This window comes from Pelophylax lessonae, assembly GCF_965119305.1.
Source record: "Pelophylax lessonae genome assembly, chromosome: 6".
NCBI lineage: Eukaryota > Metazoa > Chordata > Amphibia > Anura > Ranidae > Pelophylax > Pelophylax lessonae.
In genome coordinates, this window is record NC_138773.1 from 311482463 (window position 1) to 311497517 (window position 15055).

The 15055-nt window shown below is 44.5% G+C and overlaps 1 protein-coding gene across 1 annotated transcript in view; it reads left to right on the forward strand.

Moving 5' to 3' along the window:
• Positions 1-15055, forward strand: part of LOC309557510 (keratin, type I cytoskeletal 18-like) — a 55743-nt gene that overhangs the window by 9274 nt on the left and 31414 nt on the right. Inside the window, exons 2-3 of the mRNA XM_082260254.1 lie at positions 11842-11924; positions 14127-14283. Coding sequence (XP_082116380.1) covers positions 11842-11924; positions 14127-14283 — 240 coding nt within the window. The remainder of the gene's footprint in view (positions 1-11841; positions 11925-14126; positions 14284-15055) is intronic.

Below are 15055 nucleotides of genomic sequence, written 5' to 3' on the forward strand. Positions count from 1 at the left end.
CAGCTCCCAGCCTATGTCGCTCCGTGTCTGAAGTTGCTGCGGCAGTGGCGACTGTCGGCTGAAGATCTCAGATCCGCTCCGAGGAAAGTCCTTATGAGCCGAGTCTTGAGTGAAGTCTTTCATGACCCACTGGCCTTAAGGGATTGCCCAGGCCCAATTTTGAGGGAAGGGTTAAGATTGATTAATTTGGCTAGAGTCCCCCTTAAATTCAGGGATCTGGCCTGGTTGTGCTTCCACGGGAGGCTCTATGTTCGGGGCAATTTGAAATTCCGCAGTGGGATGGATCGTGGTTGTCCTCGGGAGGAATGTGCAGGTGAGGAGGAGACTATGGACCATTTTCTGCTTCGTTGCCCTTTTAACATAGAGGTATACAAACAGGTTGGGCGGGCCCTCGGTGTTCCTTTCCTCTCCAGGCTGGGTTATGCTGAGTGGGTGTACGGAGCATTCAATACTGGTGGGGGCTTTTGTTTGGTTACACTTTTTTTAGTTAGTTTAGTAGTCCGTTATTACACATGGAACGCACGGTGTCAGGTCACCCTTCGGCGTAAAATCCTTCCTGTTCAGGTGGTGGTGTGTGACATTCTGCATGAGGTGGGGAAGATTCGGGCGCTTGAGAGAGACAAGTGGGGTCAGAGGGCTTGGCTGAAGGCGTGGAGGGGTTTCAAGCCTCCCTGACTGCCAGGAGTCTCTTTCCCGGGTGTGGCTTTCTGTCTCTTATCACCCTAGATTTTTTCTTAATGCTCAGTTTTTGATAAATGGCTGCATACATAGGTGATGGGTTGTGCCTCTTAGGCCCTCTCTGCTGCTTTATGTAAATAGTTTTCTAAGAATGTTGGAAGTGGATTATGTATATATTGTATATATTCTGCACATGGATGTGAATTCCTTTGTTTTTTTTGTTGGAATATTGTACTATAGTTCTGTTTTTTACTTTTGTATAAAATATGTTGCTTGATTCTTTTCAATAAAAGATCAATAGTGCCCCGTCATTGGTGTCAGTGGGAGGAATAGTACCCCATTATTGGTGTCAGTGGGAGGAATAGTTTCCCATTATTGGTGTCAGTGGAAGGAATAGTGCCCCATCATTGGTGTCAGTGGGATGAATAGGGCCCCATCATTGGTGTCAGTGGGAGGAATAGTGCCCCATCATTGGTGTCAGTGGGAGGAATAGTGCCCTATTATTGGTGTCAGCGGGAAGAATAGTGCCCTATCATTGGTGTCAGTGGGAGGAATAGCATCCCATCATTGGTGTCAGTGATAGGCATAGCATCCCATCATTGGTGTCAGTGGGAGGAATAGTGCCCCATCATTGGTGTCAGTGGGATGAATAGTGCCCCATTGTTGGTGTCAGTAGGAGGAATAGTGCCCCAAGTGCTGAATAATGGAAAGCAAAGGGCCACAGTTTGGGGACCTCTGCTCTACAGGGACCTCATCAACACAATAGTGTTATAAATTTTAATTAAAATTGATCACCTATCCTCCAGTGCCATTGATCCACTCCTTAGAGAAGATGTTTATTGCTGTGTGGCTGATATAATCCTGAAAGTAAAGTTTAGGTCTAATCTACTCTATCCAAAATGTAAAAAAATGGCAGAATTAGGCTTTGTCCCCACCATCCCAACTCACCCCAGAGCACCAGAAAAGCTCAGTACTTCTTAGTATTGGGTAACACACATAACCCCCTGCTTTTGGCAGTGCAGTGCTTGGTGACCAAGCTGTAAATTACCAGGCCCAGGTCTTGTCAGGACAAGGGGAAGTGAGGATAGCCTGGAGTTAGTTTCCAGATGTGAAAGTTGCATAGGGATTTTTAAGGGTGGATGGCGAAAAAGTGAAAAATAAATAGAGATTAAAGCTGAACTCTAGGCGGATATAAAATAAATTAATTAATCATGAATACATCATTGAATGTATTTTTAATAAGAAGTAATATAACTACCTGAATCTACCCTGCATAGGTGTGCGCAGTCTACTGCATTAGGGTGTGCACCCCAAAATTCAAACACACATGCCTTTCTCTGCAGCCTCATCTGCATGAGACAGTGAGTGAATGGGAAGTCCTCTGTGCTGAGTGGCTTTCTGTTCATTCACGAACTGAAGCATAGTAAACACAGTTTACTCCTGTAGTTTTCTGCAGGCAACTGGTAGTGGGTGGAGTCTGCTGGGCCCCTCCCACAGCTCTGCTCTCTCTCCTTGTGCAGGGTGACTGATCTAGTCTCCGCCCACTCCTGTAGTTTTCTGTAGGCAACCTGTAGTGGGTGGAGTCTGCTGGGCCCCTTGCATTCCTTGTGCAGGATGACTGGTCTCATCTCCGCCCCCTCCTGTCATTTTCTGCAGGCAACCTGTAGTGGGTGGTGTCTGCTGGGCCCCTCCCACAGCTCTGCTCTCTCTCCTTGTGCAGGGTGACTGGTCTCGTCTCCGCCCACTCCTGTAGTTTTCTATAGGCAACCTGTAGTGGGTGGAGTCTGCTGGGCCCCTCACACTCCTTGTGCAGGGTGACTGGTCTCATCTCCGCCCCCTCCTGTCATTTTCTCCAGGCAACCTGTAGTGGGTGGAGTCTGCTGGGCCCCTCCCACAGCTCTGCGCTCTCTCCTTGTGCAGGGTGACTGGTCTCGTCTCCGCCCACTCCTGTCGTTTTCTGCAGGCAATTTGTTGAAGTGGAGCCTGCTGGTTCCCTCCCACAGCTCTGCTCTCTCTCCTTGTGCAGGGTGACTGGTCTCGTCTCCGCCCCTTTCTGTCTTTTTCTGCAAGCAAACTGTAGTGGGTGGAGTCTACTGGGCCTCTTGCACTCCTTGTGCAGGGTGACTGGTCTCGTCTCTGCCCCCTCCTGTCATTTTCTGCCGGAAACCTGTAGTGGGTGGAGTCTACTGGGCCCCTTCCACAGCTCTGCGCTCTCTCCTTGTGCAGGGTGACTGGTCTTGTCTCCGCCCCTTTCTGTCGTTTTCTGCAAGCAAACTGTAGTGGGTGGAGTCTGCTGGGCCCCTCCCACAGCTCTGCTCTCTCTCTCCTTGTGCAGGGTGACTGGTCTTGTCTCCGCCCCTTTCTGTCGTTTTCTGCAAGCAAACTGTAGTGGGTGGAGTCTGCTGGGCCCCTCCCACAGCTCTGCTCTCTCTCTCCTTGTGCAGGGTGACTGGTCTTGTCTCCGCCCCTTTCTGCCGTTTTCTGCAAGCAAACTGTAGTGGGTGGAGTCTGCTGGGCCCCTCCCACAGCTCTGCTCTCTCTCTCCTTGTGCAGGGTGACTGGTCTTGTCTCCGCCCCTTTCTGTCATTTTCTGCAAGCAAACTGTAGTGGGTGGAGTCTGCTGGGCCCCTCCCACAGCTCTGCTCTCTCTCTCCTTGTGCAGGGTGACTGGTCTTGTCTCCGCCCCTCCTGTCGTTTTCTGCAGGCAACTTGTAGTAGGTGGAGCCTGCTGGTTCCCTCCCACAGCTCTGCTCTGCACAGACTATGTATAGCACAATGTTGATGTCACTGCTACCTTTACAAGGTAATATCTGGGTTTGGTAGACAGAGTGAATTTTTATCTTTTGTGGCTATTGAGCACAATTTTTAAATAAAAAAACTTTACGCCTGTAGTTCAGCTTAGCACAAGGACTACCTCTTATATTCTGTACCGTAGATGGTATCAGGATCCAGGTAGAGGGGACAGAGGAAGTTCAGGTGAATCCATTCTATTATAATAACTGGTTTGTCCAGTTGTCTGTTTGCTTTTCTTTTCTGGGATGAATACAAGCGATTCGCACCACAATGGTGGCAAGAAGTGATCTCAGAGGCAGCTCTGGGTAAGATAGGGAGGGGGAATGCCAATTCCATTCTATTTAACCATTCCAATGTACAGTAAAACCTTGGACTGAGAGTAACTTGGTTTGAGAGCGTTTTGCAAGACAAGCTCATTTTTTTTTTATAAATTTTGACTTGATAAAAAAGCGATGTCTTGATATACAAGTAGCGTCACGTCAAAATGTGACGTGAGTATAAAAGAGAAGAGAGGCGCCTCTAAGTGTAGCAATATGGTTACATTTAATGAAGGTTCATTATTTAGCAACTCACATGGATGATGAATAAATCAGAGGCACATCTAAGTATGCCGGCATCTTGGGTAAAGCTGTCCACATAGACCGTCCTCCTCACTGCCGTCAACGTCATCCCTTCCACACTGCACACCATGAGAGCTTCAAGCCTCGCTTTCAGATCGCTCTACTGCAGGTTAGTCTTCCCGGTCACGACTGCAGACTGACAGTGGTGAGAGCCGGCGGTGCGGAGGGCGGTCTATGGACAGCTTTACTCCGGATGCCGGCATACTTAGATGTGCCTGTTTTAATCACCAACCATGTGAGTTGCTAAATGTTGAACCTTCATTAATCATTTGCCGACCGCCGCAAGTACATATACTGCAACGGTCAGCCCCAGCCAGGCAAAGTGACGTACCGATACGTCACTAGCCTGTCACCGGCTTGTGATCCAATAGCGGGCGAGCGTGCGCCCGCTGAGGCACGTGCCCGCCCCGGCTCGTTCCCTAAGAAGTCAGTGCGTGTGACCGGCGGACCCGATGTCCGCCGGTCACTCGCGATCGTTCGCCGTGAAGGGAGAAAGGCAGGTGGCTGATGTAAACAAAGCCGCCTGTCATTCATCCCTGTGTAAAAATGGAGATCAGACGGTTCTACTATGTAGGACCGTTGATCTCTGTTCTTACACCAGTAGCCATGTCCAATCACAGTTAGAAACACGCCCCTAGGGACACACTTAATCCCTCCTTCCCCAATAAAGTTAACCCCATTCCCTGCCAGTGTCATTTTTACAGTAACAGTGCATATGTATAGCTCTGATTACTGTAGTAATGTCACTGGTTGGTAACCCCAAAAGTGTCAAAAATGTCAGTCAAGGGTCCGATCTGTCCGCCGCAATGTCGCAGTCCCGCAAGAAAAATGCAGATCGCCGCCATTACGCGTTAAAAAAAAACAACAAAAATGACAAAAATCTTTCCCTTTGTTAGTAGACGCAATAACTTTTGCGCAAACCAATCAAAATACGCTTATTGTGATTTTTTTTTTTTTACCAAACATATGTAGCAGAAAACAAATTGGCCAAAAATGTTAAAAAATTTTAATTTTTACATTTTTTTGGGGGGAATTTCATATAAAAAAATATGAAAAATATTGTTATTTTTGCAAAATTGTCGCTCTTTTTTTGTTTATAGCGCATGATAAAAAAATCGCACAGGTGATCAAATACCACCAAAAGAAAGCTCTGTTTGTGGGAAAAAAAGGACATCAAATTCGCTTAGGTACAGCGTCGCACGACTGCGCAATTGCCCGTTAAATTCACGCAGTGCCGAATTGCAAAAAAAACCCTGGTCAGGAAGGGGGTAAAATCTTCCGGGGCTTAAGTGGTTAATGAAGGTTCAACATTTAGCAGCTCACATGGATGATGAATAAATCAGGCACATCTAAGGATGCAGGCATCCAGGGTAAGGCTGTCCACATAGACCGTCCTCCTCACTGCCGTCAACGTCATCCCTTCCACACTGCACACCATGAGAGCTTCAACCCTTGCTTTCAGATCGCTCTACTGCAGGGTAGTCTTCCCGGTCACGACTGCAGACTGACAGTGGTGAGAGCCGGCGGTGCGGAGGACGGTCTATGGACAGCTTTACCCCGGATGCCTCCATACTTAGATGTGCCTGATTTAATCACCAACCATGTGAGTTGCTAAATGTTGAACCTTCATTAAATGAAACCATATTACTACACTTAGAGGCGCCCCTCTTCTCTTTTATACTCTGTAGCTCCTGCTGGATTTTGCTTCTAATCCCCTTGTGGAGGCGCCATTTGTGGATGGACATTTTATGGTTACACAACCAATCACATTGCTATAATCTTTTTATATGGACTATAAACTGGAGGATTTATGAATAAATGGTTGTGGAACGAATCATCTGAGTTTCCATTATTTCTTATGGGGAAATTTGCTTTGATATAAGAGTGCTTGGGATTATAAGCAGGTTTCTGGAATTAATTATCCTCGCAATCCAAGGTTTTACTGTATTTATTTATTTTTGTAAGAAACTTAATTTTATTTTTTTTTATCTTGTTATAAATTGTAATGTGAAAGAAAAACATATACCATAAATGTCCCCTACATCTAGTTTAAAGCTAATTACATGCATTTGGGATGGGTTTACCCATAGTTTCCAACTGTCCCTGATTTGGAACAAAGTCCCTCTGTCCCTCTTCCCTTCTCATTTGTCCCTCATTGTGGTCTGATCTATAGAGTTGTATATAAAATGCACTTTTTATCTTTCAAAAAAGTGTTTCCCAGTGCTAAACCTCTCATCTAAATTTTACATTGCTGCATTTGTAAATTCCAGAAGTCATTATAAAGGAATAGTTGTGGTAGAAAATCACTTGTGGGTTTAACTAAACCTTTTTTTTTTTTTTTTTACGATTCTCCTTTAAGGGGGCGTGGCATGGGGTGTGTCCTATATCTAAATACTTTTGCTAATAGGTGTCCCTCATTCCCATGTCAGAAAGTTGGGAGGTGTGGGTATACCATGCACATGATTGTCACCGTGCTCTCATAATGCCTTCAAAGGAGGGATGAAAGCAAAGAAAGCAATTCTCCCAAACTCACCTTAGCTGATCTTAAAGCTGAACTCCGGGCACCGGGCAAAACAAATATTGTCTAAATACAAGCAGTATGTGTATTGTTAGATGGATCTTGGCATCCTTTGTATTATCCTCCACATAGTGCAGTTATCCATCTTGAAACAGCTCTAGCTAGTTTTTTGGGGCCTCCTGTAATAAAGTCGCTCTCTGCTGCTCTCTCTCCTTGTGTAGGGTGACTGGTCTTGTCTCCGCCCCCTCCTGCAGTTTTCTGCAGACAACCTGTAGTGGGTGGAGTCTGTTGGGCCCCTCCCACAGTTTTGCTGTCTCTCCTTGTGCAGGGTGACTGGTCTTGTCTCCTTCCCCTCCGGTAGTTTTCTGCAGGCAGCCTGTAGTAGGTGGAGTCTGTTGCGCCCCTCCCACAGTTTTGCTCTCTCTCCTTGTGGAGGGTGACTGGTCTTGTCTCCGCCCCCTCCTGTAGTTTTCTGCAGACAACCTGTAGTGGGTGGAGTCTGTTGGGCCCCCCCCCCACAGTTTTGCTGTCTCTCCTTGTGCAGGGTGACTGGTCTTGTCTCCGCCCCCTCCTGTAGTTTTCTTCAGGGAGCCTGTAGTGGGTGGAGTCTGTTGCGCCCCTCCCACAGTTTTGCTGTCTCTCCTTGTGCAGGGTGACTGGTCTTGTCTCCGCCCCCTCCGGTAGTTTTCTGCAGGCAGCCTGTAGTAGGTGGAGTCTGTTGGGCCCCTCCCACAGTTTTGCTGTCTCTCCTTGTGCAGGGTGACTGGTCTTGTCTCCGCCCCCTCCTGTAGTTTTCTGCAGACAACCTGTAGTGGGTGGAGTCTGTTGCGCCCCTCCCACAGTTTTGTTGTCTCTCCTTGTGCAGGATGACTGGTCTTGTCTCCGCCCCCTCCTATAGTTTTCTGCAGGCAGCCTGTAGTGGGTGGAGTCTGTTGGCCCCTCCCAAAGTTTTGCTCTCTCTCCTTGTGCAGGGTGACTGGTCTTGTCTCCGCCCCCTCCTGTAGTTTTCTGCAGACAGCCTGTTACGGGTGGAGCCTGTAGGATCCCTTCCACAGCTCTGCTCTGCTCTGCACAGGCTATGTACAGCACAGTGATGATGTCACTGTTATATTTACAATGTAATATCTAGGTTTGTAAAGGTATTTCAACCACACATAGTGGATTTCTATGCTTTGTAGCTATTGGGGGGGGGGGGGGTAGATTTGAAGGAAAGTTCTTTGTGCCTGGAGATTATCTTGTAGGGCCAGTTTACACAACATGCAGTCCAGTGCGTTTTTTGTTCTGCATCAATAACACATGGATAGAAGTCTATATGGTTTTCAATGGCATAGTTAACACCAGTGCAGTCATTTCCAGTTCCAGAAAAAAAAGGTCTACAATGCTGCATTCTTGAGGCATTGATAGGTGGCACTGAGGCATTGAGGCACTGGAGTCCTTCAGAGATAACTGGTGGTTGACCTTCCAAAAATGGAATGCAAGGTCATCCAACAAACACTACAATAGAGTTTTTATTGAGTTGACCCTTAAATAATAGAGAAATTAGTAAAAATAAAAGAGTTGGGCAGGTAAGAATGAAACCGTGCTCCAAGTGCTATTGGTAATCGGGGCATCCTAGTCCCGCCCCCCTCTTCCCACTTTGTCTTTGAAGGTTGATTGACCTCAGAAGAATTTCAAACCAATGTCAAAAACTCCATCAACACGGCCCTTGGGATGCTTAGCCATCAGGAGGAGGGGGGAAAATGATAGAGCAGAAAAAGATCAGAGCACGGCCTAAAGGGCCACCAACCACTGCACTACTGGCTGGCATTTTTTGTATTATAATTATAATATCTCTCCTGTAGAGTAAACACAGACATGGCGGCCACAATGTTTTCCCTGAAAATAAATACCACACCCACACAAAGCACTTCTGTAATGTGGTGTAGCTCCAGGTCTTCCCACGTCTCTTGGCAAGGCAAAAACCTACCTGGCTACTTTGTAAGGTCTAAACCAGCCTTTTCCAACCATTTTACCATTGAGGAATCTTTACAAATCAGGTCTCTGGGAACCCCTGCCAAAATGAGTATAGTTACCACTCATAGTACATTAGCATGGTGGGCTGTGCAAAGAATGCTCCTTTTATTGGTGGTCAGTGGGAAGAATGCCCCTTACATTGGTGGTCAGTGGGAAGAATGCCCCTTACATTGGTGGTCAGTGGGAAGAATGTCCCTTACATTGGTGATCAGTGGGAAGAATGCTCCTTACAATGGTGGCTACTAGAAAGAATGTCCCTTACATTGGTGGCTACTATAAAGAATGTATCTTACATTGGTGGTCAGTGGGAAGAACGCTCCTTACATTGGTGGTCAGTGGGAAGAATGCCCCTTACATTGGTGGTCCGTGGGAAGAATGCTCCTTACAATGGTGGCTACTAGAAAGAATGTATCTTACATTGGAGGTCAGTGGGAAGAACGCTCCTTACATTGGTGGTCAGTGTGAAGAATGCCCCTTACATTGATGGTTAGTGGGAAGAATGCTCCTTACATTGATGGTCTTTGCATTGGTGGCTACTAGAAGGAATATCCCTTACACCAGTGGGAAGAATGCTCCTTACATTGATGGTCAGTGGGAAGAATACCCTTTACATTGGTGGCTACTAGACAGGATGTCCCTTACATTGGTGGTCAGTGGGAAGAATGTTCCTGGTGGGCCAGTGAAAAGTCTGAGAGTCCGACATGGCAAGCTTCCGGCTTATGTTGTCCCGTGTCTGAAAATACTTGAGAGTAGAAGAGGACTTTGGGCTCTGCTTTCAGTGTGTCGCTGATCTTAAGGGATTGCCCAGGCCCCGTAATGAGGGAGGGGTTGCGTTTAATTTACTTGGGAAGAATCCCTTTGAAGTTTAGGGATCAAGCCTGGCTCGCTTTCCATGGAAGGCTCTATGTGAGAGGGAACCTGAAGCATCGCCCTGTGGATGATCGGGATTGTCCTAGAGCGGAGTGTGTTGGTAAAGTGGAGTCTATGGACCACTTTTTGCTCCAGTGTCTCTTTAACATAGAGGTGTATAAAAGGGTGGGGAGGGCTCTAGGCATCCCCTTTCTCTATCGCATGAGTTATGCGGAGTGGGTGTACAGGGCATTCCCGACTCGCTGGGATTTTGATTTGGATACACTTTTTCTAGTTAGTATAGTTGTCCGTTACTTCACGTGGAATGCGCGGTGCCAGATTACCCTGCGGAAGAAAGTCCTCCCTGTCGAGGTGGTGGTGTACGATATTCTGGGTGAGGTTGGGAAGATTCGGGGTCTTGAGAAGGGCAGGGAGCCTCGAGCGGTCTGGATAAGGGCATGGAGGAATATCAGACCTGCTTTTGGTGAACTGTCCATCTCTGGGTGAAAAGCTTTTTTCCTATGCTATTTCTTTCACGCCCTTAGCTTTTGTTAGTTAATATCTTCATTTTTGAAGAAGGGCTGCATGCATAATGGGGGTGGTTTTGTTTCTTGACCTCGCAGGTTTGATGTCTGGTGTGGTGGTGTGAGTCTTATTAAGATTATTTTTCCTGGTAATGATGTGTTTCATGATGTGAGTTTTGTTTTTGCTGTAAAGGCAGTCTTTATTTGAGAGCAGAATTTGCTATGTATTTTTTTTCCCCCCTTTTCATGTAAATATGTATATATTTATTTATGTATATTGATTTTATGCTTATTGATTGCAAGACTTTTAATAAACAAAATTGGGAAGAATGTTCCTTACATAGTTGGCTACTAGAAAGGGTGTCCCTTACATTGATGGTCAGTGGGAAGAATGCGCCCTACATTGATGAACAGTGGAAAGGATGCCGTTTACATTGGTGGCTACTAGAAAGAATATCCTTTACACCAGTGGGAAGAATGGTCCTTACAGTGGATGTCTGTGGGGAAAATGTTCCTTACATTGGTGGTCAGTGCGAAGAATACCCCTTACATTGGTGGCTACTCTAAAGGATGTCCCTTAGATTGGTGGTCAGTAGGAGGAATGTCCCTTACATTTTTGGTCAGTTGGAAGAATGTCCCTTAGATTGGTGGTCAGTTGGAAGAATGTCCCTTAGATTGGTGGTCAGTTGGAAGAATGTCCCTTAGATCGGTGGTCAGTTGGAGGAATGTCCCTTACATTTGTGGTCAGTTGGAAGAATGTCCCTTAGATTGGTGGTCAGTTGGAAGAATGTCCCTTAGATCGGTGATCAGTTGGAGGAATGTCCCTTACATTTGTGGTCAGTTGGAAGAATGTCCCTTAGATCGGTGGTCAGTTGGAAGAATGTCCCTTAGATTGGTGGTCAGTTGGAAGAATGTCCCTTAGATTGGTGGTCAGTGGGAGGAATGCTCTCATACACATAGCTAAAAATATTATTGGTGTCAGTAGTTAAATATCTTATTGCTCTTTGCTAAAACCCTTCGCAACCATTGAAAGATTCCTAGAGTTCCACAGAACCCTGGTTGAGAAAGGCTGGTCCAAACAAACTGTGAAGGAAGCTTATACTCAGTGGAGGAATGGATAATGAACATGAAAGGCAGCTGTAGGTAACTTACTAGGTCGCTGTAACATTTTTGTGTTTGTTGCTGAAGTCACCAATGACTACTTTGGGTGTCTCCTTTTGCCCTGGGTAACCAGAATCCACACATTCCATATTTCCTGGGAATCCAGTGAGGTGTTACAAATAGACCTTTGGATAAGGCAATGGGGTTGTAAAAGAACAATGCATGCTCCAAGAGCACTTAGCTTGGTGGTAGCTGGAACGGTGGATGGGTTGCTTGATGTACAGCCATTAGAGCCAATCATGGAATTTTCAAAAAAAGATATTAAAAAAGACCTCAGCTTTCATTACTTTCTCAAGGGTGGCTGTAAGTTGACAAGCTGACCCTGAGGGCAGCCATGTATTGCCCTACCAATTGTCTGACAGCCCATGCTTTTAACGCAAGCTGTGTCCCAGTTCCTGAGTGGTTACAACAATATACTCTTTACTAGCAGCCTCTGTTATTGTACATAGTTATGTACACTCAGGAGTCAGGAGACAGCATTAATTTCAAGCAGTTGGCAAGGTAGAACTGTCCTACCTCAGAGGATCTCTCAGTCCTACAGTCATCCTAAAGTAAGGAAACTAAGTGGGCAAAATTAAAACATTTACAAAATAAATCTTCCCAATAATTTATGAGTGACTATTACAATTCTTGTGTAAGCACAGTGGTGACGGGTGCTCTTTATTCACTGCTTTTCTATTTGTAGGTAGAAGATCTGAACATGGACAATGCTAAGCTCCTCTTGCAGATTGACAATGCCAGGTTGGCAGCGGATGACTTCAAAGTAAAGTGGGTAATATTTAACTCTCCAAAATATACTCCCCTCCCCAATTTGAAGGTAAATCCTTTTGCTTGTTTATGACCCCATTTCAAAGTAATAGGGTGCTGTCCCTTTTCCTAATGCGGGTCCTTTCTCATAGGGGTGAGCACAGGGTGTGCCAGATGTGCCTGGGTGAGCACAGGGTGTGCCGGATGTGCCTGGGCGAGCACAGGGTGTGCCGGATGTGCCTGGGCGAGCACAGGGTGTGCCGGATGTGCCTGGGCGAGCACAGGGTGTGCTGGATGTGCCTGGGCGAGCACAGGGTAAGCCAGATGTGCCTGGGCGAGCACAGGGTGTGCCGGATGTGCCTGGGAACACCCTAATCACCCAGAGTGGTGCAAATTCCTCCCTGCCGCTTACTATGCTACAGTTTGTGAATGAACAGGAAGCTGCACAGCACAGAGCACTTCCCATTCATTCACTGTCCAGTGCAGCTGAGGCTGCAGAGAAAGACTGGGGAGTCCTCAGTCCCTTTCTTTGTCTCAAACAGGAGATATCAGGGGTGTGTTTAGACCCCTGATATTTCACCAAAGCCCCCCTAATGGGGCTTCTAAAAAAATTGTAAAAAAAATATTGTAAAAAATAATTCAAAAATAAAATAATAAAAATAAACTACTGACACCGTACACTGTCCTACTGACACCAACCTCTGTCCTACTGACACCAACCTCTACCCTATTGACATGTTCACTGCTCTACTGACACCATCCTCTGTTCTACCGACTCTATCTATCTATCTATCTATCTATCTATCTATCTATCTATCTATCTATCTATCTATCTATCTATCTATCTATCTATCTATCTATCTATCTCTAATCTTATCTTATCTACCTATCCTAATCTATCTATCCTATTCTAACCTAATCTAATCAAATCTATCTATCTATCCTAATCCAATCTAATCTAATCTAATCTTATCTACCTATACTAATCTATCTATCCTATTTTAACCTAATCTAATCAAATCTATCTATCTGTCCTAATCTAACCTATCTATCCTAATCTAATCTAATCTTATCTACCTATCCTAATCTATCTATCCTATTCTAACCTAACCTAATCTAATCTATCTATCCTAATCTATCTATCCTAATCTAATCTAATCTTATCTACCTATCCTAATCTATCTATCCTATTTAAACCTAATCTAAATAAATCTACCTGATCTATCCTAATCTATCTATCCTAATCTAATATATCTATCCTGATCTAATGTAATCTTAACTATCTATCCTGATCAAATCTAATCTATCTATCTATCTATCTATCTATCTATCTATCTATCTATCTATCTATCTATCTATCTATCTATCTATCTATCTATCTATCTATCTATCTATCTATCTATCTATCTATCTATCTATCTATCTATCCTAATTGAATCTATCTATCCTAATGTAATCTATTCTACCTATCCTAATCTAATCTAATCTATCTATCCTAATCTAATCTATCTAATCTAAACTATTCTTATCTACCTATCCTAATCTAATCCAATCTTAACTATCTATCCTAGTCGAATCAAACATAATCTATCTATCTATCTATCTATCTATCTATCTATCTATCTATCTATCTATCTATCTATCTATCTATCTATCTATCTATCTATCTATCTATCTATCTATCTATCTATCTATCTATCTATCTATCTATCTATCTATCTATCTATCCTAATCTAATCTATCTATCCTAATCTAATCTAATCTATCTATCTATCCTAATCTAATCTATCTATCCTTTGGGGTACACACCCTAATGCAATAGGCTGCGCACACCTATGTCCTTTCTGATATATGGATGTCAGTCTATCTATCCTAATCCAATATAATCTTATCTACCTATCGTAATCGAATCTATCTATCCTAATCTAATCTAATCCTAACTATCTACACTGATCTAATCTAACCTAATTTTTTCTACCTATCCTAACTTAATTTAATCTTGTCTATCTGTCCTAATCAAATCCAATCTAATCTAATCGAATCTATCCTTTGGAGTGCACACCCTAATGCAATAGTCTGCGCATACCTATGTCCTTTCTGATATATGGATGTCAGTCTCAGCGCCACCTTGTGGTCAAATCTGATATTTACCCCCCTCCAGTCATATACAGTTCACTATAACCCTCCCTTGTACTTCAATATACCAATGCCATCTGTTTGCAGGTTGGAAGCAGAACAAGCCATATGTGACGGGGTGCAGAAGGACACACAGGGCCTCCGCAAGATGATCGATGACACGAATTTCCAACGGATGAAGCTGGAGTCTGAGGTGGAAGCACTGCGGGAGGAGCTGGCCCACCTTACCCGTGATCACAAGGAGGTCAGGACAAAATTACATTTTCTCAACAACGTGTATATATATATATATATATTGTATACAAATTTTATTTTTCAAATGAAAAAGTAATTCATGACAAAGAATTTTCAGACAATCGCGGGGCACCACTCCCGCGACCGACGTACCCCTACATCATTTTGCGCAGCCGAGCAGTAAATTTGCAGCGGGCGGTCGGCAAGTGGTTAACAAACTTTATTGCAGATTCCTACCTTTTTTAGTTTTTCTTAAAAAAAAGCTGTTTGTTTTCTCTGTGTACAACGGCACAGTGAATATGAATGTGAACTTTATAATTATCAGTCAGCTGCTGCACTTGCAGGGCTCTAATAAAGGAAAGTGGCAGAGTCTGCGTCCCTTTAGATGTTATTTGCCTTTGGGAGTATCTTGCCAGAAATTACATTTTTGTTGAAGGGAATAACTTGTATGTTAGTGCAGACTTCTGGTACAATCAGTGAGCCAATCACACAAGCAGGAAATGGCATTACGGGGAGAGGGGGCTCTCTGTATACCATCTGTGATGGTACTAACCATCACTATGAGTGAAAGACAGATAATTAATGGTTTGAATTGCTTCAAGTGGGACAGTAATATTTGTCAACCATATCTTCATATAGAAATATGAAGATTTAATACCTCCTCACACGGTGTATTCCATGTGCTTGTCTGTGAGAGAGACACGCAGACTGTCATTGGCAGACTTCCCTATTGTTTGTGTATTGGGAGGGAATGTGGATTGTGCTGGTCTCATTGTTAAATG